The 26,115-nt window shown below is 35.7% G+C and overlaps 1 protein-coding gene across 1 annotated transcript in view; it reads right to left on the reverse strand.

Moving 5' to 3' along the window:
- The window catches only part of CCDC171 (coiled-coil domain containing 171), a 287,055-nt gene that overhangs the window by 159,921 nt on the left and 101,019 nt on the right, over nt 1–26,115 (reverse strand). The window contains exons 13-18 of the mRNA XM_029919663.1: nt 23,263–23,369; nt 21,405–21,494; nt 20,163–20,363; nt 17,430–17,597; nt 15,690–15,878; nt 206–710 (exon numbers count right to left, since the gene is read on the reverse strand). Coding sequence (XP_029775523.1) covers nt 206–710; nt 15,690–15,878; nt 17,430–17,597; nt 20,163–20,363; nt 21,405–21,494; nt 23,263–23,369 — 1,260 coding nt within the window. The remainder of the gene's footprint in view (nt 1–205; nt 711–15,689; nt 15,879–17,429; nt 17,598–20,162; nt 20,364–21,404; nt 21,495–23,262; nt 23,370–26,115) is intronic.

The raw sequence follows: 26,115 nt of genomic DNA on the forward strand, positions 1-26,115 counted from the left end.
TGCTTATAACAAAAAATTCAAAACCTAATTTATACATAGATATACATTTACCCATACCCACACACATATCTACATACACATGAGACGATGTTACATGACTTGACATATTAAATGATTTTTTAAGTTTTTACATAATGGCTAAGCCTGGTCACATTGTATGTCCTTACAGTTAACTTAAATTTTAAAAAAGCTTAAATTATCTTACTTGGAAATTTATGCTTGTCTTTGGGCTCTCCTGTACACACTAACATGCCTATGCCTTCTTTGAAGCTTTCCATCCAGGTAAAAAGAGAAGCACATGATTGGCCCAAAATCTTGAGCCTATTTGCTGCCAAAATTGCAATCACACCTTTCCGGAATACACGTATCAATCCTTTGAATGGCTTTTTCTTCATCTTAGTGTCCTCTTGCTTCTTTTCCTCTACAGTTGACAAAGCCTGGGCTAGAGTTCTAACTTCCATTTTGAACAACTCAAAGGTGTTGACCTGCTCCTGGAGAAAATCTCTCTGCGTAGACAAGGCACATGACCGGCTGTAGAGAGGATATAAGGCACCAGCCATCAGCGCGCAGGCTGCCAACAAGGACGCTTGTTCCCTTTGAGTCTGTGATAAGGCAGTTTTGAAGCGTGAATTTTCGAGAACCAACTGTTCATGTGACTTCTCAATACGGTTCAACTTTTCCATATTTTTTTCAGCAATTTCTTGATATTTCTACAAGAGAAGTCAAAATATTTTAAACAACCAGGCATTTAATTCCTTCCTCTTTATAGGAAGAAAGCAAACTTTTACTGACAACTAATTCTTCAAAAACCCATGTTCCAATATCCAAATAATCCAAATCCAAATATTCAAAAAATATGTTAAGACACAGCAACAGCTTAGATCTAAATGGGCATGTTTATTTAAAAAAAATTAACGTTTATATTTGAGAGAGAGACAGAGTATGAGGGGGGAAGGGGCAGAGAGAAAGGGAAACACAGAACGTGAAGCAGGCTCCAGGCTCTGAGCTGTCAGCACAGAGCCCAATGCAGGGCTCGAACCCAAGAACTGTGAGAGATCATGACCTGAGCTGAAGTCAGACACTTAACGGACTGAGCCACCCAGGTGCCCCTAAATGTGCCTGTTGATGGTTAAATCCTCTTACACAGAAGCTTTACATAACACAGAACACATAACTTTGAAAGCACTTCATAAATTTCCCACATATCTATGCATAAATACACATATTTAGAAAGAAAAATTTCTCCTCTTCCATTCCTCACTTTCACTTCCTGCTATTAAACAAATTACATCACCAGAAGTTTTCCTATATGTAAAAAGACTTTACTTTTTGCCAGAATAAGCAAAGGGTTAAATCAACAATATAACAAATAGCACTTGACTGTCTGCCATTGACTGGGTGAGGAGGGACTGGCTTGCAGGCTAAACTCTCTCATTTCAGCTCTTTCTTACTAACTTCTCTAGACAGGACATGGAACAAAGCACAGCTCCAGTGGTGGGAGGAAATAACTAACGGTAAGCTGGGCCTCAGCATCTCTTTGATCCTTTTTCCCTCATCAAGGAATTTGCAATCCACAACAATTTGAAACCAAAGAAATTTTAACTGCAGACAACATATTTTAATTGCTAGAAAATAAAATAGTTCTCTATGAAATCTTACGCCTGATCATTAAGGAACTGCTGAGGTAGAGTAAATTTCAGAAGATAACAGATTCCAATTTCCTTTACTGATTCATTTATCACTCAATAAACATTTATTGGTTCACTAAATTCCATGTGCTAGGAAAACAGACAAGCACACCAATTATTGTGGTGTAATGCTATGATCAAACTATGCCAGACTGCCAGAGGTACCCAAAAGCAAGTTTGCACAAAATGATGTTGACAGGCCTTTGGAGGGATAATGACAAAGGACAAGTGGTGGTGAGGTATGTAATAGAATTTAAAAAATAGTGATAAGGTGTGGCTCCTTGGCTACCCGAAAAGAATTTAATGATACGAGTTGGGGAAAATCACACAAACCCTTGATGACTTCACAATATGATGTCAAGAGATTCCCAATAAGGGCAGAGTGAGTAGAAGAAGGTCGTCATAGGTACGGTCCTGAGCACTAAGGAGTTAAAGAAATTGGTAAGAAGCCAGCCACTCTCTGAAGGATTCAACTTCTTGGATGCCTTCCTCAGGGCAGGGGAAACACTATATTTTAGACATGGTTTTAAATGTTTCTATACTACAGGGGATTCTGGGTGGTTCAGTAGGTTAAGCATCCGACTCTTGATTTCTGCTCCAGTCACGATCTCACGGTTCAGGAGACTGAGCCCCACGTTGGGCTGGCAGTGCAGAGCTTCCTTAGGATTATCTCTCTCACTTCCTCTCTCTGCCCCTCCCATACTCTCTCTCTCTTTCAAAATAAATCAAATAAATAAGCTTGAAAATGCTTAATAAAATGTTTCTATACTATAATTGCCTTTATTTAACTCTGACTCTTCTCTAAAGTCTGAGCCAGCCATATCTGTGGTACTCCTGTGAAAAATAAAGGAATGGGTACATAAAGGAATTGCAGCTTGCCCCTAACTGACGGGCAAGCTGTGGCAGCAGTATTTCATCACTGGAACACTGTCCCAGAGCTCCACGCAAAGACACTTGTAAAGGAAATGGTGTTCCACTGGGAGCAGCTGAAAGAAGCAAGGATGTCTGAGAAACACTAGCCAAGCGGACTGCTTGGAAGCAGATGTGAGACACCCCTTCAAGGAGGGCAACATTTAAGAAAAGGGAAAGCTGACATGTACCGTGGGCTAAAGAAAGCAGAAGGACCAGCACGTGGAAGAGTAAGAGCCAAAACCAGATACTGTTTTCTAAGGAAGTACAAATAATTCAGAATGCCTGAAAAAAAGAGGACAATGATGGAAAACTGACAAGTAAGTCGATAAAAGATGATTAAGTGAAGGAATTTAAACTAACTGGAAAGCCATGAGAAGCCATAAAATCCTAGAAGTCACTCTACTTTAGTTAATGGATGGGACAATCCGAAATATTAATAAACACCACCACAGGTAAAATTGCAGGGAGCAGAGATGGGACGAGGAACAAATATTTACAAAGGTTAATTCCACATTGTCTCCAAGGTCAATTCCACCAATTCAATTAGAGGGGGAAACAGGAAATTTATAGAAAATCCAAGATAAAAAAGGCATACTGGTCATAGCTAGGTAGTAGAAATAAAATTAACCTAATCAGGTTCCAGGAGGAACGTATTCACAGATCTCAAAGTGTCAGGCAGAAGTCTATTTTCAACAAAAATTACTTTTTTGTGAAAAAAAAATAGTGAATGGATACATTTGCTAATGATATATTAAATGTTTCAAAATAATATTTGAAGGCATTGGTCAGAACCAAATGGGCTGTTGACAGAGAGCTGAAAGTATATTTACTAAACCAGAATTAAATTTTAGAAATAAATTAAATAAAAATTTAAAAAAACAAGAACGGGATGAGAGCTGAAAGTAAAGCTAGCCTGTTCTGGAAAAGAGTTAGTGGTAGCACGTGACAGATCTACCGAATACAGCGGCCCACTTCGGAGCATCAGGTTGAAGCTAACACATTCCCAAATCAAAGCCATCAGCAGGCACCGATGGGTTTGCCTACAAACGTGGATGGAAACGGATAAAAATTTGAACTCCATTACCCAAAACACCCCACTTCTCTCAACAGACAGAAAACCAGGAACAAGCTGGAATGTCTTAAAAACAGAACTGGGATTCTGGACTTATATGGCCAGTTTCCATTTTCGGCTACCTAGTAGAGGTAGTGAGTGGTGATGTACTAAAGCAATTTTTTAAGGTCCTCATGTCATCTATGGCCCCTAAATTTTGATCATTTGTAGTGATTATGTATTTAAAAGTACAGATTAATATTAATTACCACCACTATGGATGATGTCAGAAGACTCAGATGCCATTCACAGATTGCTAAAACAGTAAAATAAGATGAATATATGTGAAGTCTGCTTATAAATAAAAATAAACAGATTCCAAAGACTATCTAAGTGTCTAATAACCATCTGCTGCCCTCATCCATTCTTGGTTTAAGTAATTATAATCAACACACCAAGCATCAATAATTATTTTTTAAAAAATCAACCAGACCAATATTCAACTAGATAACTAGAATTAATTAGCAGGGTGAATTAAATATTTAAAAGTAATCAAGTTAAACATTTAAATTTTTAGAGCTCTTATTGACAAATATTAAGTTAACCACATAAAAAATTCAATAATATTAATACTTAATGTGAGTTTTGTTCATTTCTTATCAATTACATTTGTGCATCCCTGCTGTCTCCACTCAAATCCAGAACCACAGATCTGACTGCCCAGGACACATCTCCACTTAGCCATCTCACAGCCATCTCAAGCAAAAGTATCCAGTCCAGTACTATTGAGTTGCCTCCTAAAGGTGCTCATAATAGCCCTCTTTATATCAATAAATGGCACCAACATCCACCGAATTGCTCAAGTCAAAAACTTTGTAGTTGGTCTTTGTTCCTTCCTTCACCTTATCCTCCACATTCCCAAATCAAAGCCATCAGCAGGCACCGATGGGTTTGCCTACAAAATACACCCTGATCCATTTCCATGCCACTGTTCCATTACATCCGTCGATCCTATTGTTTAACATCTTTGTCTTTACTGAACCAAGGTTCTCTCCTCAAGTCACAACATTCCCACATGCCTTCTGCTGTAAAGGCTTTACCTTCTCCCACAATCCTCAACTTGATGAAAAAGGAGAGAACGGTCTGCTCCTTTACTATTCAGACAAGAACCTCACCACTCTTCGCTATCTAACCATGCTCCCTCGCACTCCCGGGTCCTTTCCCTTCCAACTCCCCTAATGCCATTCAAATCCTAGCAGTCTTCAGAGCCCATTTCAGGGTCTATCTATTTTCCTTTTACTATACTTCTCACTCATAGTGACCTTGACCTTCTCTGAACTTAATTATACCACTCACACTTTTAATTCCTACACTGCTACTTATTTATTTTGTGTGTGTATATCTCTTCTCCCTCAAACGCAATAGAATGCTAGTTCCTAGAGGCCAGAAAATATTTACTGAAGTAAATACTCTATTTACAGTACTCTATGCCCTGTAGGTATTTATTAAATATTGAACAAATTAAACAATCCTTTATAAGATGTTCCTTGGTGCTTACCACAGCTTTTTGCCTGTAATAGGCACTGAATAAATACCCAATGAATAAGAAGCTTTATAAATGTAAAAAGAAGGAAAGTATAATCAAAAAAAGATATCATTTCTAAATATAATTATTGGCATGTCAGAGTTCTGTTTTAAAATTAATTCTGATATTCCACAGGGATCTTCAAAAGTACTGCATTATTTACTGTGAATTATTCTTGAAGAACAAAGCTTGTTTGATAGTAACACTGGAAACAGCAATAAGAGCAATTTTTCCCTTACGTTCTTTACCTAAGGAGATGGAAGGCCAATATTTTTTAAGCAAACATAAGGAATATTGCCTTCAAATGGGACAAAAGCATTCCTAGTACTGAAATAACCTGCTCTTCAGTGTGCTTAATTTCAAAAATAATATTTGCAAATTCCTCCAAAACAACACTCTTATCTTGAAGAATAAAAAAAACTTGCAAATATAGTATGGATATCTTTTACACAGATTTCTTTGGCGTATCAAAAGTACTATATAATTTCACTAGTTCTCCTCTAATGTCTGATAAATTCAAAGTGCATCCAAAATGGGGGGAAAAGATACCTCCTTTGCTTAATGAATCACCCACCTACTTCCTGAAACACACAGGCTCCATGGCACGCCTTACAGTGTTCCATGAACTGTGAGACTCTGGGCCAGAAAGTAGACACTTCCCTAGAGAATAAAATTCTTTTTTTTTTATCACTTCTGCTTCCTGAGTTCTTATTCTTTATGCTGGCAAAAGATAAAATGCACACTGGACATTCAATGACACATAGATATCAAAGGACTTCATTAAAAATGTCTTATTTTTACAGGCTGTATACCATGTCTTTTTAGGCAATGGTAATGTTTTGTAAAATAGAATAAATTCACCTGCTTATCCTATGCGTCTCTGTTACAAATAAAGCACATTTTGTGAACAAAATGCAAGCCCCATTCGTTGCTGGTGGAGATGTTAAAATGATGCATCAGCTTTTGAAAATAGCTTGGCAGCTCCTTCAAACATTAAATATGGAGTTACCATATGACCTAGAAAGTCCATTGTCTGGCATATATATATATATATATACTCAAATCTCATAATGATTATTTACTTAACTTAAAAACACGATCTTCATTTGGTAAGTTTAGGATGGCAAAATTATTATGTGCCAAAATGGTACGTGCCTGTGTTTACTCTTATATCTAAAGCAGTACAAACTACAAAACGCCCTTTGGATAAACCCAACCTTCAAAAGAACAGAGTGCTCCTTATCATTAGACTGAGAATAAAAGTGTCAACATGGGCAAGATGGTTCATTTGTCGACTGTTAAAAGATACTGCTTCATACTGTTGGTAAGTCAGCACTACCCCTCAGTTCCAATCTGCCTTAGGTCTTCCTTCTGGGTTTTCAGACTGTAGCAACAGTGCTAGGTTGGCTCAAGTCTTCTCTTTAAATACTTCAAACTGTGACCATCTCAGGGCGCCTGGGTGACTCAGTCAGTTGAGTGTCCAACTTCAGGTCAGGTCATGATCTCATGGTTCATGGGTTCAAGCCCCACGTCAGGCTCTGTGCTGACCATTAGCTCAGAGCCTGAAGCCTGATTCAGATTTTGTGTCTCCCTCTCTCTCTGCCCATCCATCCCCTGTTCACACTCTGTCTCTCAAAATAAAGTTTTTTAAAAACTGTGACCACCTCTCTTCTAAGTTTATAGCATTCTCTTGGGAATTAATTACACACAGTTGTTGTGAAAATTTTACATTCTTGATTTCTCATGTGTTTATATGATGACTTCCCAATCAAATTGGACAGTTTTTGAAGAAAGAACTAAGTATTATATCTCTTTGTTAGTACCACAGCATGAAACACAGTGTCATATATATCTGGTATATACCATGTAAAGTATATTTTTATTAATATTAAATGCATGATGTAAAAGTGGTCTTGATACTCCTACCTATAGCAGCAATTCTGCAATATAATATACAAAAAACTCAGTCTCTCAGAAGAAAAGAAGTCTGAGAGAAATAAGAGATAAGGGACCTAGTATCTGTGGATGGCTGACAGGGTGTCACTGGTTAGATTTTTTCACACATTATCATGTTTGATGACTAATTAATCAAGACTCACTTGGAAATGTGACTTCAAGATATATGAAATCGATCAGCCACTAGACCCATTTTCATTTTATTACTTGATATACAAAACAGTATATATTTCTAAAAGAAACAATGCTGTAGTATAATGTGAAAAGGACAGGAAGATAAGGATGGTGACAATACATTAAAACAGCATAGGGGCACCTGGTGGCTCAGTTGGCTGAGCATCTGACTTCAACTCAGGTCGTGATCTCATCATTCATGAGTTTGAGCCCCATTTTGGGCTCTCTGCTGTCTGCACAGAGCCCTTTTTAGATAGATCCTCTCTCTCTCTCTCTCTCTCTCTCTCTCTGCCTCTGCCCCCCTGTCTCTCAAAAATAATAAATAAACATTTAAAAAAAGAGAGACTGAAAATTAAAAAGAAAAAAACTGGCACATACCATTCACTTTGCAATTTCGGAACACCAAGCAAGAGACTGAGGAGTTTACATCTGTTACTTCCATTCTAATTCCAACTCTACAACTTCCTTACTACACAAATAAGTGGCTTCAGTTCTCTGAACCAAGTTTCTTCATTTGCAGAACAGAAATTATTCTTAAATGACCTATTCCACGTGGATGTTGTTAAGGCTTGAGTCAGAGGAGGCAAGCAAAGTTAGAAAAAAATGTTGAATACTCTATTGAGCATTCAGCAAATTCAATTCATGGCCTTAATAAGAAAAAACAATTTCTAAAGCAATTATTTGAGAAGCAGTCAGATGTTTCTGACTGCTAATGAAATTATTAGAAATATTTCATTAGAGGTGCCCCCTTCACACCAACTCAGAGCCCGTCAATGCCTGGTGTGCCCAGGACGGTGTCAAACTAATTCCCTGTGAACCATTCCAGGCAGGCATGTATATAGCCTGTCAGCTCCAACAATACAAACAAGCTGAGCTCTGAATATTTTTGGAATTCAATTAACAAGAAAAAAAAGTTTCAACATGTAATAACACTAATCCAGATATCTTGCCAAAGGGGCTCTTAGTTTTGTGATAGAAGAGGATTTTACTAAAATGTCAAATAAACCTAAAGTGTCTACAATAAATATTACATCAAGGCTAACCATACTTAACTGATAGGGAAAAAAATCTTTACTTCTACTAAGGAAGCTCCTATTCCAGTAATTCCATCGTTTTCAGAAAGAAAGGCTATAAGAACAAAAATACTCAGATTACAAAAGCAAACCTGGGAAGAGTAGTAGCGTGGCTCTCAGCCAGATGCTTCAGCAGGCACACATGCCTGAGATGTATTCACACGATGGCTCCCAAGTATTTAAATTTAAGAGTTTCCCAACCATGTGGCTAGCACATTTCACCTAATGCTAAAAACATGCTGAGATACTAGAACCAAGGGTCCTGTCCTACAAGCATCCTTTATCTAATTGCATTCGTACTAATTTTAAAGCTTACACAGTTGAAAATCTTGCAAATAATTCTACTGAGTTTTTTCAGATAAAAGCAATTCGAGTCCAAAAACTGTTTTTTACTTAACTACCTGTCTCTTACCATTTCTTTGCAGGAACCAAATATCAAACTCAGGGCGCTCTAGATAAGTCACGTGTGTTCCAGCGGATGGCCCCTTGAGACAGCCACGTTCATCTAACACCAAACATCCTCTACAACCTACAGCCTGCACGACTGTGGATTTTTCTTCTTTATGTTATCAACATAACTTTTGAAAATACATAAAGTAATATAAAATGAAAATAATGTAATTTGCATTGCAGCTTTGGGGGAGAAAGCACAAATGCAGAAATAATCATGACAAAATTTCTTAAAATAAAATGTATACATCCTTTAATATGCATTATAATAGCATTTTACCCAATATAAAACTCAAATGAATTGCTGCTGTGTATTCAATTATATTTCATAAAAATGTAAATATGTATATAAATAATATAAACAATATGACAATTTATATTATTAATGACTTTTAAGAAAATGAAAAATGATACTTTCAATTTGCCTACCCATGGATCAAAGCGTAGGGTGCTATACATCCCTCAGAAAAAAGTCTTCAGTGAGAGCTTTTCTTTTTTTTAAGATTTTATTTTAAGTTATCTCTATACCCAACATGGGGCTCGAACTCACAACCCTGAGATCAAAAGTCACGTGCTCTACTGGCTAAGCCAGCTAGGCACCCCAAGAGCTTCTCTTTAAAAATTAGCATTTGTGGTAAGTGATTCCCTTAGTTAGGAAAATGAATTGCTATGCCTTCCTGCACATTTAGAATAAAAGAAGTGAGTTCATAACACTGATAGGATAGTTTGAAATCAGAAAGGGTGATATCTCTGGTTTGTTCTTTTTTCTCAGGACTGCTTTGGCTATTGTGGTCTTTTGTGTTTCCATACAAACTTTAGGATAGTTTCTTCTGTTTCTGTGAATAATGCTTTTGGTATTTTGACATGGAATGCACTGAATCTGTAGATGGCTTTTGAGTGGTACAGCCATTCTGACAATACGAAATCTTCCAACTGATGAACACAGGGTGTCTTTCCATTTGTTTGTGTCTTTGATTTCTTTCAACAAAGTCTTACAGTTTTCACCGAACAGATCTTTCACTTTCTTGGTAAAACTTATTTCCAAGTATTTTATTGTTTTCGATGCTATTGTGAATGGGAGAGTTTTCTTTATTTCTTTTTCCAATATTTCATGATTTCTAAAAGTTGATTTTGCTAACCTGCTACTTTACTGTAATCATTGATTAATCCCAACAGTTTTTTATTGCTTTTTTAAGTTTTTACATATAAGATCATATCATCAGCAAGCCATAGTAATAAAAAAAAGTATGATACTGGCATAAAATAAGACACACAGACCAGAACAGAGAGTCCAGAATTAAATCTCAGCACATACTGTCAACTAGTATTTGACAAGAGAACCCAGAACACCCACTGGGTAAAAGATACTCTCTTCAAATGGTACTGGGAAATTTAGAGAAACACCTGCAAAATAATGAAATCAGACCCCTAACTCACATAACTTACAAAAATAATAATAATGTATCAAAGACTTAAATATAACACCTAATACCAAAAAACTCCTAGAAGATAGGAAAGAAGCTCACTGATACTTAGCAATGATTTTTTTTTGTACCTGACACCAATAGCACAAACAACAAAACCAAAATCAACAAACAGGACTACATCAAACTCAGAACTGCACAGCAAAAGAAACTAACATTAAAAAAACAGCCTACAAAATGGGGAAAAAATTTTGAAACCATGTATGACAGAAGGGGTTAATATCCAAAGTATATAAAGAACTAACACAACTTAAGAATGAATAAACACTCCCATTTTTTAAATGGGAAGAAGAACTAAAGAGACATTTATCCAAAGAGGACATCAAAATAGTCATAAAACACATGAGCAGATACTCAACATCACTAAATCATCAGGGAAATGAAATAAAAATCGCACTGAGATGTCACCTCATACCCGCTGGAATGGCTATCATTAAGAAGACAAGAGACAGCAGGTGCTGGTAAGAATGTGGGAATGTAAATTAGTGCAACCACTACGGAAAACAATGTGAAAGTCACTCAAAAACTTGAAAATACACTTACCATACATTCCAGCAACTCCATTTCTGGGAATATACTCAAAGGAAATAAAAACAGGAATTCAATGAGACATACACACCCCCATGTTTACTGCAACACTATTGACTATAATAGCCACAATATGCAAGCAGCCAAAAGCCCACTAATGTATGAATGGATAGAAAAAGATGTGGTATATATGCAAAATAAAATAATATTCAGCCATGGGAAAGGAGGATATCCTATCATTTGCAAAATCACAGATGGACCTTGAGCACATTATGCTAAATGGAAAAGGCCAGACAAAGAGATGTACTATATGGTATCACTTAAACATGGAATCTTAAACGACCAAACATGCTAAAAATAAAAATTTAAAAAAAGAAAAGAAAATGATGGTTACCATGGGATGGAGGAGTACAGTAGAGATGTTGTTTAAGGGTATAAACCTGTAATGAGTACTAAAATAGCCATAGAGATTAAATGTACAGTTTGTTGAACAGCAATAATAATAATAATAATGTTGTACTGAAAGTATGTAATGTGATAAATATCATTACAATGGCAACTATATTACATATAAAAATGTATCCAAGTAACACAATATATACCTTAAATTTATAGAATGTTATCTGTTAAGTTTATCCAATAAAAAAAATGATAGGAAATGAGAAAAGTTGGAAGAGTCATACTCCCTAATTTCAAGACTTACTAAAAAGCTACAAAAATCAACTCAGTGTAGTATTAAAAATGAATAGACATATAAATAAATGGAAAAGTAGAAAAAGTATAGAAATAGATTAACACAAATAGAGGAAATTGACAGAGTACAAAGGCAATTCAATAGAGAAAGGATAATCTTTCAACAAATAGTCCTGGACTAACTAAATACCCATATGAAAATATGGACATCAACTCATACTTTATATCTTTATAAAAATCAACTGAAAATGAATCATAGGCCTATATGTAAAACCTAAAACTACAAAACCTATAGAAGAAAACACAGGAGGAAATCTTGATAATCTTACACTAAGCAAAGAGTTCTTAGATAAAATACTAAAGACATAATCCATAAAAGAAAAAATTGATAAGGTGGACTTTATAAAAATTTAAAACATTTGCTTTGCAAAAAAGACCTTTATGTAAATGGGAGAAAATATTTGCAAATCACTTATCTAACAAAATATAAACTCTCAAAATTCAGCAACAAGAAAACAAGCAACCCAGTTAAAAAGTGGGCAAAAAAAGGAGCACCTGGGTGGCTCAGTTGGTTAAACGTCCAATACTTGATTTTGGCTCAGGTCATGATCTCATTGTTCATAGGATGGAGCCCCACATCGGGCTCTGTGCTGACAGCTCAGAGTCTGCTTGGGATTCTCTCTCTCCCTCCTTCTCCCTGCCCCTTTGGCACCTGCACTTTCTCTCTCTCTCTCTCTCCCTCTCTCAAAATAAGTAAAGTTAAAATAGAGTGGGCAAAAGATGCGAACAGATAATTCACCGATCAATACATACAGATGGCAAATAAGCATATGAAAAAAAATACTCAGTATTATTATTCATTAGGGAAGACAGAAATCAAAACCACAATCACTACACACCCACTAGAATATCTAAAAAAGACAAAAACATTATGAAACAACATGCTGGCTCAGATATCGAGCATTTAGAACTCCCTTACATTGCAAGTGGGAACTCAAAATGGTACAGCCACTTGAGAAAACCATTTCATAGTTTCTTACCATATAACCATTTATATCATATAAATATGTGCTTACCATATAACCAGAAAGCACACTCCTCTAAGTATTTACCCGAGAGAAATGAAAATTTATGATCACACAATAACATATCCATGAATATTTAAAGCTTCTTTAGTCATAATTGCTAGAAAACAAAAACAACCCAAAGGCCCATCAGCAAGTATAAACAAACAGTAGTACATCCACCCAATGGAATATAACTCAGTAGTAAAAAGGAATGAACTACTGATATGTGCAACAACATGAATAATTCCCAAACATATGCTGCCAAGTGAAAAAAAAAAGAGACCCAAAAGGCTACATACTGTATGATTCCATTTATGTGACATTCTGAAAGAGGCAAAACTGTAGGGATACATAACAAATCTACAATTCTTATTATATGGTCAGTTTTTTTCACAAAGAGATCAATCCTTGTCAATGAGAAAAGTAAAGTCATGAACAATGGTGTGGGAACCCAATAAATACAGGGGGGAAATGAACCTCAGCCTCTACCTAACATTACAGACAAATATTAATTTGAAATGGATCACAAACCTAATCATAAAAGCTAAAATTTGAAAACTTCCAGAAGAAGCACTAGGAGATTATCCTATTACATTGGGGGTACAGAAACATTGCTTATCACATAAAAATACTCAAAAGAGAAAATGATTTATAGGTTGGACTTCATGAAAATCTTAAAACTTGCAATCATCAAAAGAAATATTAAAACATGAAAAGTGAGATATTAGAAGGTAATATTTGTGATACATATATATAACAAAGGATTTATATCCAGAATATCTAAAGGACTCTTACAAATCAATAATAAAAACACAAAGAACCCCAGTTTTTTAATGGGCAAACACTTGAAAGACCCTTCACAAAAGAAATATATGAATGGTCATTAAGAACATGAAAAGTGCTGAACATCATTAATCATCAAGAAAACATGAATTAAAGCCACAATGAAATACCTTTTTTTAAAATAGTTTATTACCAAGTTGGTCTCCATATAATACCAAGTGCTCTTCCCAACAAATGCCCTCCTCCATGTCCATCACCCCCCCTTCCCCTCGTTCCCCCTCCCTCTCCAGCCCTCAATTTGTTTCCAGTATTCAAGAGTCTCTAATGATTTGCCTCCCTCCCTCTCCCTACCTCTTTCCCCCCCCTTTCCCCTTCCCATGGTCCCCTGTTAGGTTTCTCCTGTTAGACCTATGAGTGAAAACATATGGTATCTGTCCTCTGCCTGACTTATTCCACTTAGCATGACAAAACAACTAGGATGGCTAAAATTTTAAAGGCTGACAATACCAAATATTGCAGAGGATGTAGAAAAATGGAAACTCTCATATCTTGGTCATGGAAATATAAAATAACACAGCTGTTTTGGAAAAAATGTTGATAGGTGTTTTTATAAACATATACCTACACCATGACCTAGCAATTTCACTCTTAACCAAGAGAAATGAAAACATATGCCAACAAAATACTTACACAATAATATTTGTTGCAATTTTAATTACGGCAGCCAAAAACTAGAAACAACCCAAATATCCATGCACTCACAATCTACCAAATTGTGGTATAATTATAAAATAGAATACTACTAGACCATAAAAAAGAATGAATTACCAACATACACAACAACATGGAGGACTATCAAAAAAATATTTTGAGTGAAGTAAGTCAACCACCAAACACTACATACTGAATGAGTCCATTGAGAGGAAACTCAAGGGCAAGTGAAAGTAATCTATAATGATAGGATCAGAACAATGGTAGCCCATGGAGTGGAAACTGAAAGAAGACACAAAAGAACTTTCTGGAGTAAAATTTTTGTTTGTTTGTTTGTTTTCAGTTTATTTAGAGAGAGAGCGTTTGTGCAGGGAGAGGCAGAGGTGGGGGAGAGATAGAATCCCAGGTAGGTTCCACCTGTCCGCAGGGAGCTCCAGGCGGGGCTCCATCTCACAAATCATGAGATCATGACCTGAGCCAAAATCAAGAATCAGAGGCTCAACTGACTGAGCTACCTAGGTGCCTTGAAATGCAGATCATATCACATAGCACCCTGCAACACTGAACAAATGGTTACTTTTAGAGAGTGTATAATTCACTCAAATTCATAGAAGAAGGCATAAGTTCACATAGGGCCCTTATGTTTGGGAAAGCAGATGGTCTTATTTTAAACAACCTGAAACTATTTATTAACAAATAAAAATAATGCTTTTTAATTAAACTTGCCAATATAAGTAGTATGAACCAATGTTAAGTATGGACCAAATAAAGAGGTCCATATAAACACTGAATTGGGTTCCTAAGTATCTTATCTTGACAACACATGAACTATTATTAAAGTCAATACCAAAAAAAAAAAAAAAAAAGCATACACTATCATTATCTTATTCCTGATTGGGCAGGGATGACAATTAACAACATAAATTATATTGAGAACAATTGATACAGGGAAAAATATGGTTATGTAAACTATCCATAACTTCTGTTCTCAATAGAATCCAACAAATAAGACATAATTCATCCAACAGTCAATAATTTTGCTACAGGGTCTACAACTTTAGTTTTCATACAATATTAGGAAGTATAACAAATCTCAACCCCAAAGGAATTAAAATGACGGTTCATATACAATCCCCCAAAATTGGATTAAACCGGACAAAAGGATTCTCTAGACTAAAATTGACAACATTTTACCAAATCTCGTAACCTTTTATTTTAGAAATAGATAAGGAAATACAATGTCATCGTTTACTTCATCAGTGCATTCTATGATGCTTTAATGAGAAACCCACATCCCAACTTAAGTATAACAGTCCTTGATACACACGCAGACACACACATGCACGCGTGCACACACACATCCATCTGTGATCACGCGTATGTGTTTGCATGATCTTATGTATGTGGGCCTAATACGTTGTCTGGGGCTCTCAAAAAGTTCTAAACGGATTTGGCGTTGGTTCTAAAAGAAAACACGTGACACAGCTAAAGACTGGAGCGCCCCGTTTCTTAAAGCTCTCGGCAGGGGGTGTACCTGCGCCCTCTTCTGCGCCTCTGAGAGGAGCTCCGAGCACTGCCGCTCCAGTTCCTTCTTTTGTTTGTGCCAGCAGCTCTCCTGGGCTTTGATCTGCTCTGCTACTTTGTTGAAAGTATCTTCCTGGGTCTGCTGAAGCTCTCTCATTGTATCAGACTTGTTTTTACAGATGTACTCCAGATGATTTATCTAAATGCGGACACGCAACGGAGAATGTGATAGGCTCACAAAACATTTCTTTGTATCGTCTCCCTCAAAACCATCCAAAATTTTCACCCACAATTTATTAAGCTCATATAAAAATTTTAAGTTAAAATGAAAACCAAAAAATTAAGAAACAGAGATCATTGGGGCAAATTAACATATTTTAGGAGAAAATGGTGTCATTTGTATGAACATATGCTGAGATGACAAATCATTTTTCTCTTTCTAATAAAGTTACCCTAAAATCAACATTACTGAGAAAATTATGAAGACTATTCTTATTTCTAGAACCAAAGCTCTTCAATGGAAAACAAAGTATTTCAATGAGATTTATAAATCTACAAACATTTTAGGTATGATAAAACAATGGCACAACCATTTTTTTGCTTCATGTTCAAAACACTGGAAAGAAAATCATCAAACGTATGACAATTAATGATGTTTTGAAACTATGAAAAACTATTAAAACATAATACCATCTCAGAGGGTTCAAACGTACTCATTTTAATTATCAGTAATTTTCAAATCCATTATACACACATTCACAATCATGAACAGCATCTGTGCTTCTCACAATTTATTCCCTCATTTCCTCAATCCTACTTCTCAGTGCCTATGGTTGTATTTGCCAATCAAACCAAGGCAAAATGCCCTCACTCTAAAATTAGGCCAAGATGCCGTTTTATTAGTTCAACAGATTAGAATTAAAAAGAAACAAAAACAAAAAAACTTAGAAACCAGTTTTTCTCTTCACTTCCCTTAAGAGCAAATGTCATTTCAACCAAGATCTGGAAGCTGGACCACATAATATAGTTCTGACCAATTCAACAGACCCAGGATAAGAACGAATATCTTTAATGGTGGAATATGTTGGTCTGCTAAACTGCTTTAATTTTCTATCACCAAAAGAGGGCTTTCTAAAATGTTTTTGGAAGACTAAATTCCTGAGCTTGTGAATGGCAAGGTGATCTGAAGAGTCGACTCTTTTCTCCTACTGTGTATACTTCTCACATGCTACAGCATGGAAAGGGTTTTGTAATACACAGCTTATTATAATTCAAGCAATATCATAAACATAATTTTCAATTTTTAAGTGCTTTTAAAGTAACACCTCATTATTTCCTGAGCAAAAATTTTAAGATCGTGTTTTTGAATAACTGTATCTTGTTTCTACTTTATGCTAACATAAAGAGTTGGTTTATTAATGTAAATGACTAAGTTCTTTGAATTGCTTCATCAGTAAGATTAATTTATTTTCTTTTAATTAGGTCCCTGTGGCTAATACTGGCTAGCAGTATTAGCATGTCCTGCACAGAGTGTGGAGCTTAGAGACTTCATACAGACTTCAGTCACATTTACATGCCCACAGCAATGGCATCAAACTGAGTTGTAGACAAGCCATAATTAATGGTATTGAATTATTAACATCCAAATTCTTTTTGAAATAAGATGAATGTCAGCCCCTCTTAATGATACTGTGATGTGGACAAATGTCACTGAATTTAATAGAGGTATCTGGTGCCTGAGGACAGTTACCTTCTCATTAGCCCTGGTGAGGTCTGAGATCAGGGCATCAACATTCTCCTGTAAGACTGCGCAGAGCTCGGACCACGAGAATTTATCCAGCATGCCTTCTGGTTGTTTTATGAGCACACAGCCCGCTATCAAGTGCTGATACAAGGTATGAAGAAAGGTTAGCTTCTCCTGTGAGAAAAAAAAAACAACTAATTCCAGTACATCAACACTATAAGAAGTAAAACACACTATGCATGGGGAAGAATTTGTTTCCAAAACTTGAAAAGGAATTAAGATGCTCAAGTCTCAGAGTATTGTCATTTTTGGTGCTTTTTTGACGTTCAAAACTAAGCAGGAGATAAAAACTTTGAATTGCTTAACTTTGGTATTCAAAACCAAAAATCTGAAGTCTTGAAGCCCAAAGACGAGGGTTCTGACCCCAATTCTGCTACTATTGAGGATGTCATCTAAGTGCGTGTTCAGGCATCACCTTTCTCAGATACATGACAGATACGGACTAATTGTTTCTAAGCCCTTTTAACTAGATGTCGGTATAGTCATCCCAGGGATTCATATTTACATCTGCCAAAACAGATGTTATTTAAGTCCAAAAACCAATATAGAGAGAAGAGTGTTACTCAGTTCCACTGAAGACAAAGTTATACAATATCTGTGCTTTACATGGACACAATTACTCAGCTTTCTTCTTCCTCCAGAGGTTCCGGTTTGCTTACCTCTTATAGGAAATCTATCCCAAGCCCCTTAGGCAAAGCAGACAGTGATATGAAAGATATGGAAGAGAGGTTCATCTGTTTTCCCTGTAAGCTCATATAGTATTTGGCACATTGAGCATTTAAAGGTGTTTAAACATTACAAAGTAACAGGCAAAAAGAAATGGACATTGCTGCCCAAGACATATTTTCAAAACTGTCCAATTAGAAACATACAATAAAAAATTCTTTAGAATTATAATGCCATTGTAGTAACTAAACTATCCATTGTTTAACGACCTAGAAACTCTATGCTGTAGAATTCAGTAAAAAGCTGATCCCATCTTGAACACACAAAAAGAGTTTACTTACTAAAGTGCCAAATGGCTCTCTTTATAAGGTGTTTCATCTATAAAGTGCCCAAGAGTGGAACTCAGGACAAGGCAATTATAAAGCTGCAAAAGGATATTTTATGTAGATGATAAGTTCCTTCAAGATTTTTTTAATAGACCAACAACAAAACTTTTAAAAGGAGGAAATTTGAGGGGGAGAAATAGAAATGCCAATCTTCTAGACAAGAAAAACTGAATCCAGCATATGTTTGTGTTTGTGTTTCTAAATTGTAGGGAACGTTTTTCTATATATATCAAAATGTGTATCTTTAACTATCTCTAGATGCCACCTTACTTTTTGTCCAAATATAAAACCAAAAAACTTTAATATGTAGTTACAGCCACTAACTTGAGTTAGGATATCAGAAGAATCTTCATAAATATGCCTTTTTCTTTTTTAAGCAATTAAAGATGTCTTTTGCATTTTCAACTGGGTTGAGATATTTTAAAAATCTTATTAAATCTAACTAGCCAAATATAATATTCAGGCACTAAAGGTCTTCACCCTTCACATTTTGCCAAGTGATCAAGTTCATCCTGAAGGATAATTCATTGTGTCGCCATTATGTCCTTTTTGCTTGGGCTGTGACAAACCATGCATGATAATCATCCATTTGGCGTGAAAAGAGAATCTCAAGATCCAAAATCAATTCACACATGTTGAACCCAACCACAAAGCTGTAGACATGCTGACTTTACAATACAGTCAGGCTTCCAGTTTCCTTTACTTTAATCATTATCTGATGTGTAGAACAATTCCAGGCCCTTCATGTGGACACAATTTAAATCCCAGACTGTAAGAAGAGTGGAAAGAATGTTTCCTTTTTACTCTCTTGGCATTCATGGTCATATTTGTTGGAGTAATGAACTCAATATGCAGGACGGCTCAGATAAACCAGCCCCACACTAGCTAACCTAGTACTATAGCCCATGGGTAAAAGAATATATAAGATAACAATCCCATTCACCCAGGCTCACACAGAATATAAAACTTTGGTCATAATACTTCCAGAATTCATTAATAAATAAAAATGCATAAGCAACTCTCAAGGGCATTCAAATAAAGGTTTCATATTGTGGGAGAGTTCTAGTTCTCTAAATTTTGGTTACTATCCTGTAATTATAAACAGTAAGGAGACTGTTATTAAAGCAGATATTTCTTCTGTTTTGTATGTCAGGAAAGTAAGATGTGGAGAGACTAAGCTGTGTGGCTTGTCCATATTCACATTTTGCAAACAGAAGCACTACTAGCCGAGTCCGGTTCTCTCTGATCATGAAAAACATACTCTTCCCATCATGTTCAGCTACTAAATTACTGAAATAAAAAATAGTTTTGTCACTGGCAAACAGGCAAACTTTGAAAGGACCGTCAGGAGCATAAATGCTTGGGGGTGTGATGTTCTAAATAGAGAGGAAAAGCCATGTGAGTGACAGAGGGGTTAAACTCCATTATTCTCTCCAAAATGCAAACGACCCGATAGTGAAGGAGTGACCAATTTTGCAGCTGGTGTGAATATTTCAAGACAGTTGGCTCAGAACAATTTTTTGAATTAAATCAAATCAAAGTAAAAATAGCCATGTGATGTATGTAAACTTATAAAACCGAGATTAGAGAAGGCCTCCCCTGTCAGACATCCTGTCTCAGGTGATACCTCGGCATCCTTCTGGAAAGCCTGGGAAAGCTTCTGCAGATCACTCTCCGACTGGGCCGCTCGAGCCTTTTCTTTCTCCCAACAGTGCAGCACATTCTGTAGTTCCGCTTTCAGAGTGCTTATGAGAGCCTCTCTGTCTGCACATTTGGTGCGTAAATGACTTAACTCCTTACTGACATCACCCAGTTTATCCTGCAGGTCCTGTCAGAGATGCAAAATAAAGGCACTGTATGAAGGCCCGCCAGTAAAGGGGCCGAGGATGTAAATGTAAAATACATAATGAAGACTTCCTAAGCTTTACCATGAAAGAATCACAAAGGCAAGCATTTCACTACAATGCCAAACATATTTAGGTATATTAAGGTACTTGATTGAATATATTTTCTAAGTATACCACTGTAGCTCAAAAGTTAGAAAAAGCTGTTAAGTTTTAACATGTAAACATAAAATACTCCCAAGATAGCTAATTCCAAAAAGCTCCTTGAAAAGGACTTTTCCTTTCAATTCATTATTTAAAAAAAATAACTCGGTAGCTCAAAATAGTTTTAAGAACATGTAAATAACATTTTTAAATGAAATCTTTTACATTCTGTATGAGAACATTTACTTCCCAATGACATTTAAACACTAACAGAAATCTCACATGTGGGACATAAGATTCTGAACCATTTCTTCTTCGATCTTATTAACAAATTCTCCTGAAGTACATCCATGACAAACTCAACATTAAGCAACACAAAGACATTCCAACTCTGAGACGTGCCTCCGTATAATTTGCAAAGATGTAGTACATAAAACCAGTGCAGAAAATAAAATAAACCGTTGTCCTGGGCCATAGCCAGGTGTGGCCCCAGCCCGTTAGTAGGCCTGATGCACTAAAAACGGCTCCACCCTACCATGAGGAAAACTGACTCCAAATACTGATGTGCTTATGTAAAATATGTTGAATATGTATCTGAGGCTGGCCATTAAATCTTAAATCATTTTTTCAATCTGTGGTATCATAATTAAATCTTGGAAATGTATTTGTCCTTTAACCAACATAAATTTCCAACAGTTTTATTTTTTAATGAAAAAAACATTCTTTTCTTTGATCAACAATAAAAATTCAAAACTGTATTGAAATGTACTTAATAAAAAATAGGAAGATACATTTTCAGATAGCTCTACTTTAAAATACTCCCTTGGTAATCATTTGGGTTTCTTAATACAAAAAGAAAAAGCCATTCTAAATTCTACTACCTTAATATTTTTAGCGTGAGATTCTATCTTCTGTTGGGTAGAGCGGAGTTCATTCGATGCTTTTTCCTTAGCATCATTCACGCTGTTTAGCTGATGAAAGAAAACGGAAGTTACTTTTTTTCTATTTTTCAAGGATGGGTAACTCAAAAAGCTAATCTCTGTTTTTTATGCAATTACTTAAATACCAATGTTCCAATGGTGATTAAGGGTCTTAAAAAATTCTTTCCTTTGGTTAACTATGTCATTTCTGTCACAAGTTTGCATGGCTAAAAAGAAAAGAAAGCATCCAAGCTTAAAATGTCAGTGATGTTATTATGCGTTTACTTGATGGCTGGATAAAGGATTTCATTCTTACTGTAAATAAATACAACTTTATTCTTAAAATCCTACCGGACCAACATGCCAAAAGCAGTGGCATCTATAAGGACAGAAAAAAAGGACAGAGCAGAAGACTGTTCTTTCAATACATCATGAGGGTATTGGCCGGTCTCTCTCTCCATATGACAACTTCAGGGTCGGTCACATGCAGTCCTACTGGGAAGGCTTGTGGCAGGTCATCAGTTGGTCCTGCTCCGCCTGTGATTTATTTTCTTTGACAGTTCATTCTTCTTTCTGTCAGACTGCTCTTTTTGCTTTCTTTTCAGCCACCCCCTTGGTCTCCCCACTGCTGTCTCTGGCACTGGTTCACAACAAAGCACATTACTAAGCCAAAGCCTGCTGAGTCGACTTTTCAACTGTGCTGAGGATCATGTGACATTCATCCTCCCAAATAACAATTCGCTGTGGGTAATATGTTCCTAGTTACCCTGCAGCTTCCAGGCCTGGGCCTCAGAAGAGTTTCAGAAACTACTAACAATATAGGTTGCCTTGTCTCACTGGGAACGACTTAGCAAGACTCGTTCTTTATGGAAATTTAATTATTTCAGTGGTCATTTTCGTCTTTGCCTTCTAAACAATTACAGAGGGCATTAAGAAACCTCACTTTTCCTTCTTCATTGGCCTTGGTGAACTAAAATAAATCTCTTCTGAAATGTGAACTGTAAGGATATAATGGCCTTGTATTATATATACATATTATATAAGAAACAAATAAACAAAAGGATAAACACTAAATTCCATGCTGTGTGGCTTGTCTTTGGTTTGAAGAGTCTGTGTGTTGTTTAACTAATTGTGTTTAATGTAATTACTTCTTACTCTCTAATTTGACAAGATGCGACTACACAGTCTTCCATTTTTAAAGCATAAATTCATAAAATATTGTAATACCCAAGAAAATTATCAACCCACACATTAAACAACACAAATGAGATGATAAAGAGAAGCATGAGCTTTTTTAATCAGCAAATTAAAAACTACCAGGCTACATCAAACAGATACTTGTTTTTGAAAACTTCTAACCACATTTATGTTCTATAGAAAATGAGATCTTCTCTTTTTTTTTTCTTTCAGACTTCCACAATTTGTAGAAATCTTAACCTGAAGTATTGACAAAGCCTAAATGTCCATTACCTATGCTTAATTTCATAAAAAAACATTAACATGTAAATAGAAACATATTAACTTAGAACACTCCTGTAGTTTGATAGTAAGTTAAAATAGATAAATTTTGAAGGCCAGGAAGTGATAGTCTTTGTAACTTTGAAAATCACAGTGTGACTGCAGAGTTATGAAAACCTAAGTGAGACAGGACTTTAGGCCACACTTAAAGAAAGAACAGTGACAGACAATTTATTATTTTTTGTATCTGTGAAGCTGTCAATTCAACATCCCCCATCTTTCTGACCTTTGTAACAAGCAAGGGAATGCACTGCTGCAGGCCGAAGGCTATATGTGTGGAGCCAAACAGTGCAAGTGTTACCTCATTAGATGCGTCTTCCAGCTTGTTCTGGTAATCTGTCAAGGTACGCCTCAAAGTCTCAAGGACAACAGAGAAGCTGGGAGGTTTATCTTTGTCCTTGTGGATGCCTAGAGAAAAATGTAAGATGAAAATATATCCCAAAGTCACAAAGAGACAAAAGCTAAGCAAACAGTAACAGAGAGATTACAATTAGATAGAGCTGAAAGGTATTAGGAGACATTGAGGAGAGTCTTATTCTCCAAAGTACACTGCTGTATAGCCAAGTATTAATAGCCTTTCTAAACAAGTGATCAAATTAAGTTCATAATATATCAAGTTCAGACTTATGGCTACTTTGTACCTTACCAAGGCCCACACTGTACTTAGTGAGCTCTTTTCTTTTTTTTTTTTCCGTCTCCTAAATAACTGAAGTATGTGTACATACCTGTTACCCAATAATTAAATAAATAGTCTATATACTAACGTTGTTTGGGGGAGTTACATACACTCACTCTGGTCCTTGTGTTTCTGATCAGTCAGGCCTATTTTGCTTAAATAATAATTTCTGAACCTAAGAGCACATCATTTTCTGTTATGCTTGGAAATATTCTTCAATCCTTAAAATTCTCAAGTTACAATTTGAAATAAATTATAAAATGCTATTATCTACACAGGCCCACATCATGTTTCAATTAAAACTCTTAAAACTGATACTTATTGTAAAAATATGAGTATTTTCATATTATGCCCTCAAACTATTTTAATTTAGTTGGGCCATAAGTCAGTTGAGCTAATCAAGGTCACATGGTCAAATGTAGTTCAAAAGATTAATCCAAAATAATCAAAAGTTTAGTCTTAAAAACCACTTTAAATTGATTGTTCACTGTACTTCTACTGTTAAACAGCAAGTAGCAAATTTTAAAATGTTCTTATTAAAAAGATTTTTCTTTTCCAATTATAATTTCTCCCTAGCATATTATATTATCTAAATATTTTAAATCAACAAGAAACCTATTTTCCAACAAGAATTATTACAAAAGGAAGCATTCATAATATATGTGTTATTATTCAATGACTCATTCATTCAAACACTTCACTGAATTCCTAATATGTACTAATCCAAGGCATGAGACACATGGAGGTAAAAAAGATTGGTGTAGTATCAGTCCTCATAGAATTTACAGTCTAAAAAAGAGGAGGAAAGATAGTAAACCAATAATTACATGAGATAATTTATCCATTCTTCATGTATTCAATTGCTGAAACTTTGGAAAGATGGGAAAGAAGGCAATAATAAACGAAAGAAGATAAAGGAAGGAAGGAAGAAAGGAAGGAAGGAAAGAAGAGAGAGAGAAAGAAGAAAAAAATTGTGGTTAATGACAGACTAACTTTATCTCAGCATATTGGTGTTATTTAATATTTTAATCTTGGACAAAATATTATTAATAAATTTATTACATTCATCAAGGTATAATTTAAACACTATTTTAAGTATGGGTATACCTTAGATTTTCTTAAACAGATAAAGAATATTTAACTTAAAAACCAAAAGTAATATAGAAGGAACACATATCCTATCTGGGGGAAAAAAAAAGGCACTGCTCTGAGCCATGATAATGGAGAAGACAGTACTCTTTGTAATTACTCTAAGTTAGAAGGACAACTCATTAAAAATTTTATTAAAGGTCTTACCAAATATGTTTTTTTGAAAATAGCTCTTGCACAAGATAAAAAAATGTAATGTATAATTCTTTTCTTTTGCTACTACACAAGTAGGCCATGAATAAATCATTCAAGGACACTCGGGAAATCTGCTGGCTTTTACAATAAGGGAGCAAACTTCCTCTTAGAAATTCAGAAGAATAAAACCAGTTTAATATGAGTATTGAGGGGTAAGGGGACAAAATGCCCTCTCCTTACTGACCCATGCATATTATTATATTCTACATAAAATAAAGTTTCTTTGCTTGAAAATATTTATAGAATAAGGCTGAGCTTAAGTACAAAATATGCTTTATGCCCTACTCACATCCATTAAAAAAGGAAATAGTTTCTGGTCCCTTAGCATGGCAAAATACTTATAAAGAAAAAGAAAGGGTCACTAGGACCCAGGACCTTATTGACTAATTTGATTCAAACTAATAATAACCACTGCACTATGGTCCAAGAAACAATAAACAGTTAAAGATATCTAAGGCAGCTCTAAAAACTCACAGATAAAGGGCAATAAAAGAACAACTTGAAAAGTGGTCACAAATGGCTTTTCAAAGGTCAAAGTCCAAGTGAAGCACAGAACATGTCAGAACACTTTGTACTTCCACAGCACTAACTCAGAACCTCCCAACACTGTCTACAGGTGGACATCTCTGAACTTGGATGCCAGTCTTTCACATCACTGCTACCTGCTTCAATCTGTCTCACTCACTTTTTTTTTTTATACTTTATTGTCAAGTTGGTTTCCATATAACACCCAGGGCTCTTCCCCACAAGTGCCCTCCTCCATGTCCATCACTCCCCTTCCCCTTTCCTCCACCTCCTTCAGCCCCGTTTGTTCTCAGTATTCAAGAGTCTCTCGTGGTTTGCCTCCCTCCCTCTCCCCAACTATTTTTCCCCCTCTTCCTCCCCCATAATCCTCTGCTAAGTTTCTCCTGTTACACTTATGATGTCTCACTCACTTTTAATATGAAGTCCATCTCAACTCTGGGTATTCCTCGGCAGACTGCTTTTTGTTTTTTGTTTGTTTGTTTTTTGAGAGTTCACATTTTATTTCATATTACTACTAGACTTCATAACGCTTCTGTTAAATATAAAAATATATGTATTGTGTACACCCATATGATAACCCAGTGAATGTTTTATTATTTATAGTGATAT

The sequence above is a fragment of the Suricata suricatta genome, chromosome 13 (assembly GCF_006229205.1).
Source record: "Suricata suricatta isolate VVHF042 chromosome 13, meerkat_22Aug2017_6uvM2_HiC, whole genome shotgun sequence".
Taxonomy (NCBI): Eukaryota; Metazoa; Chordata; class Mammalia; order Carnivora; family Herpestidae; genus Suricata; species Suricata suricatta.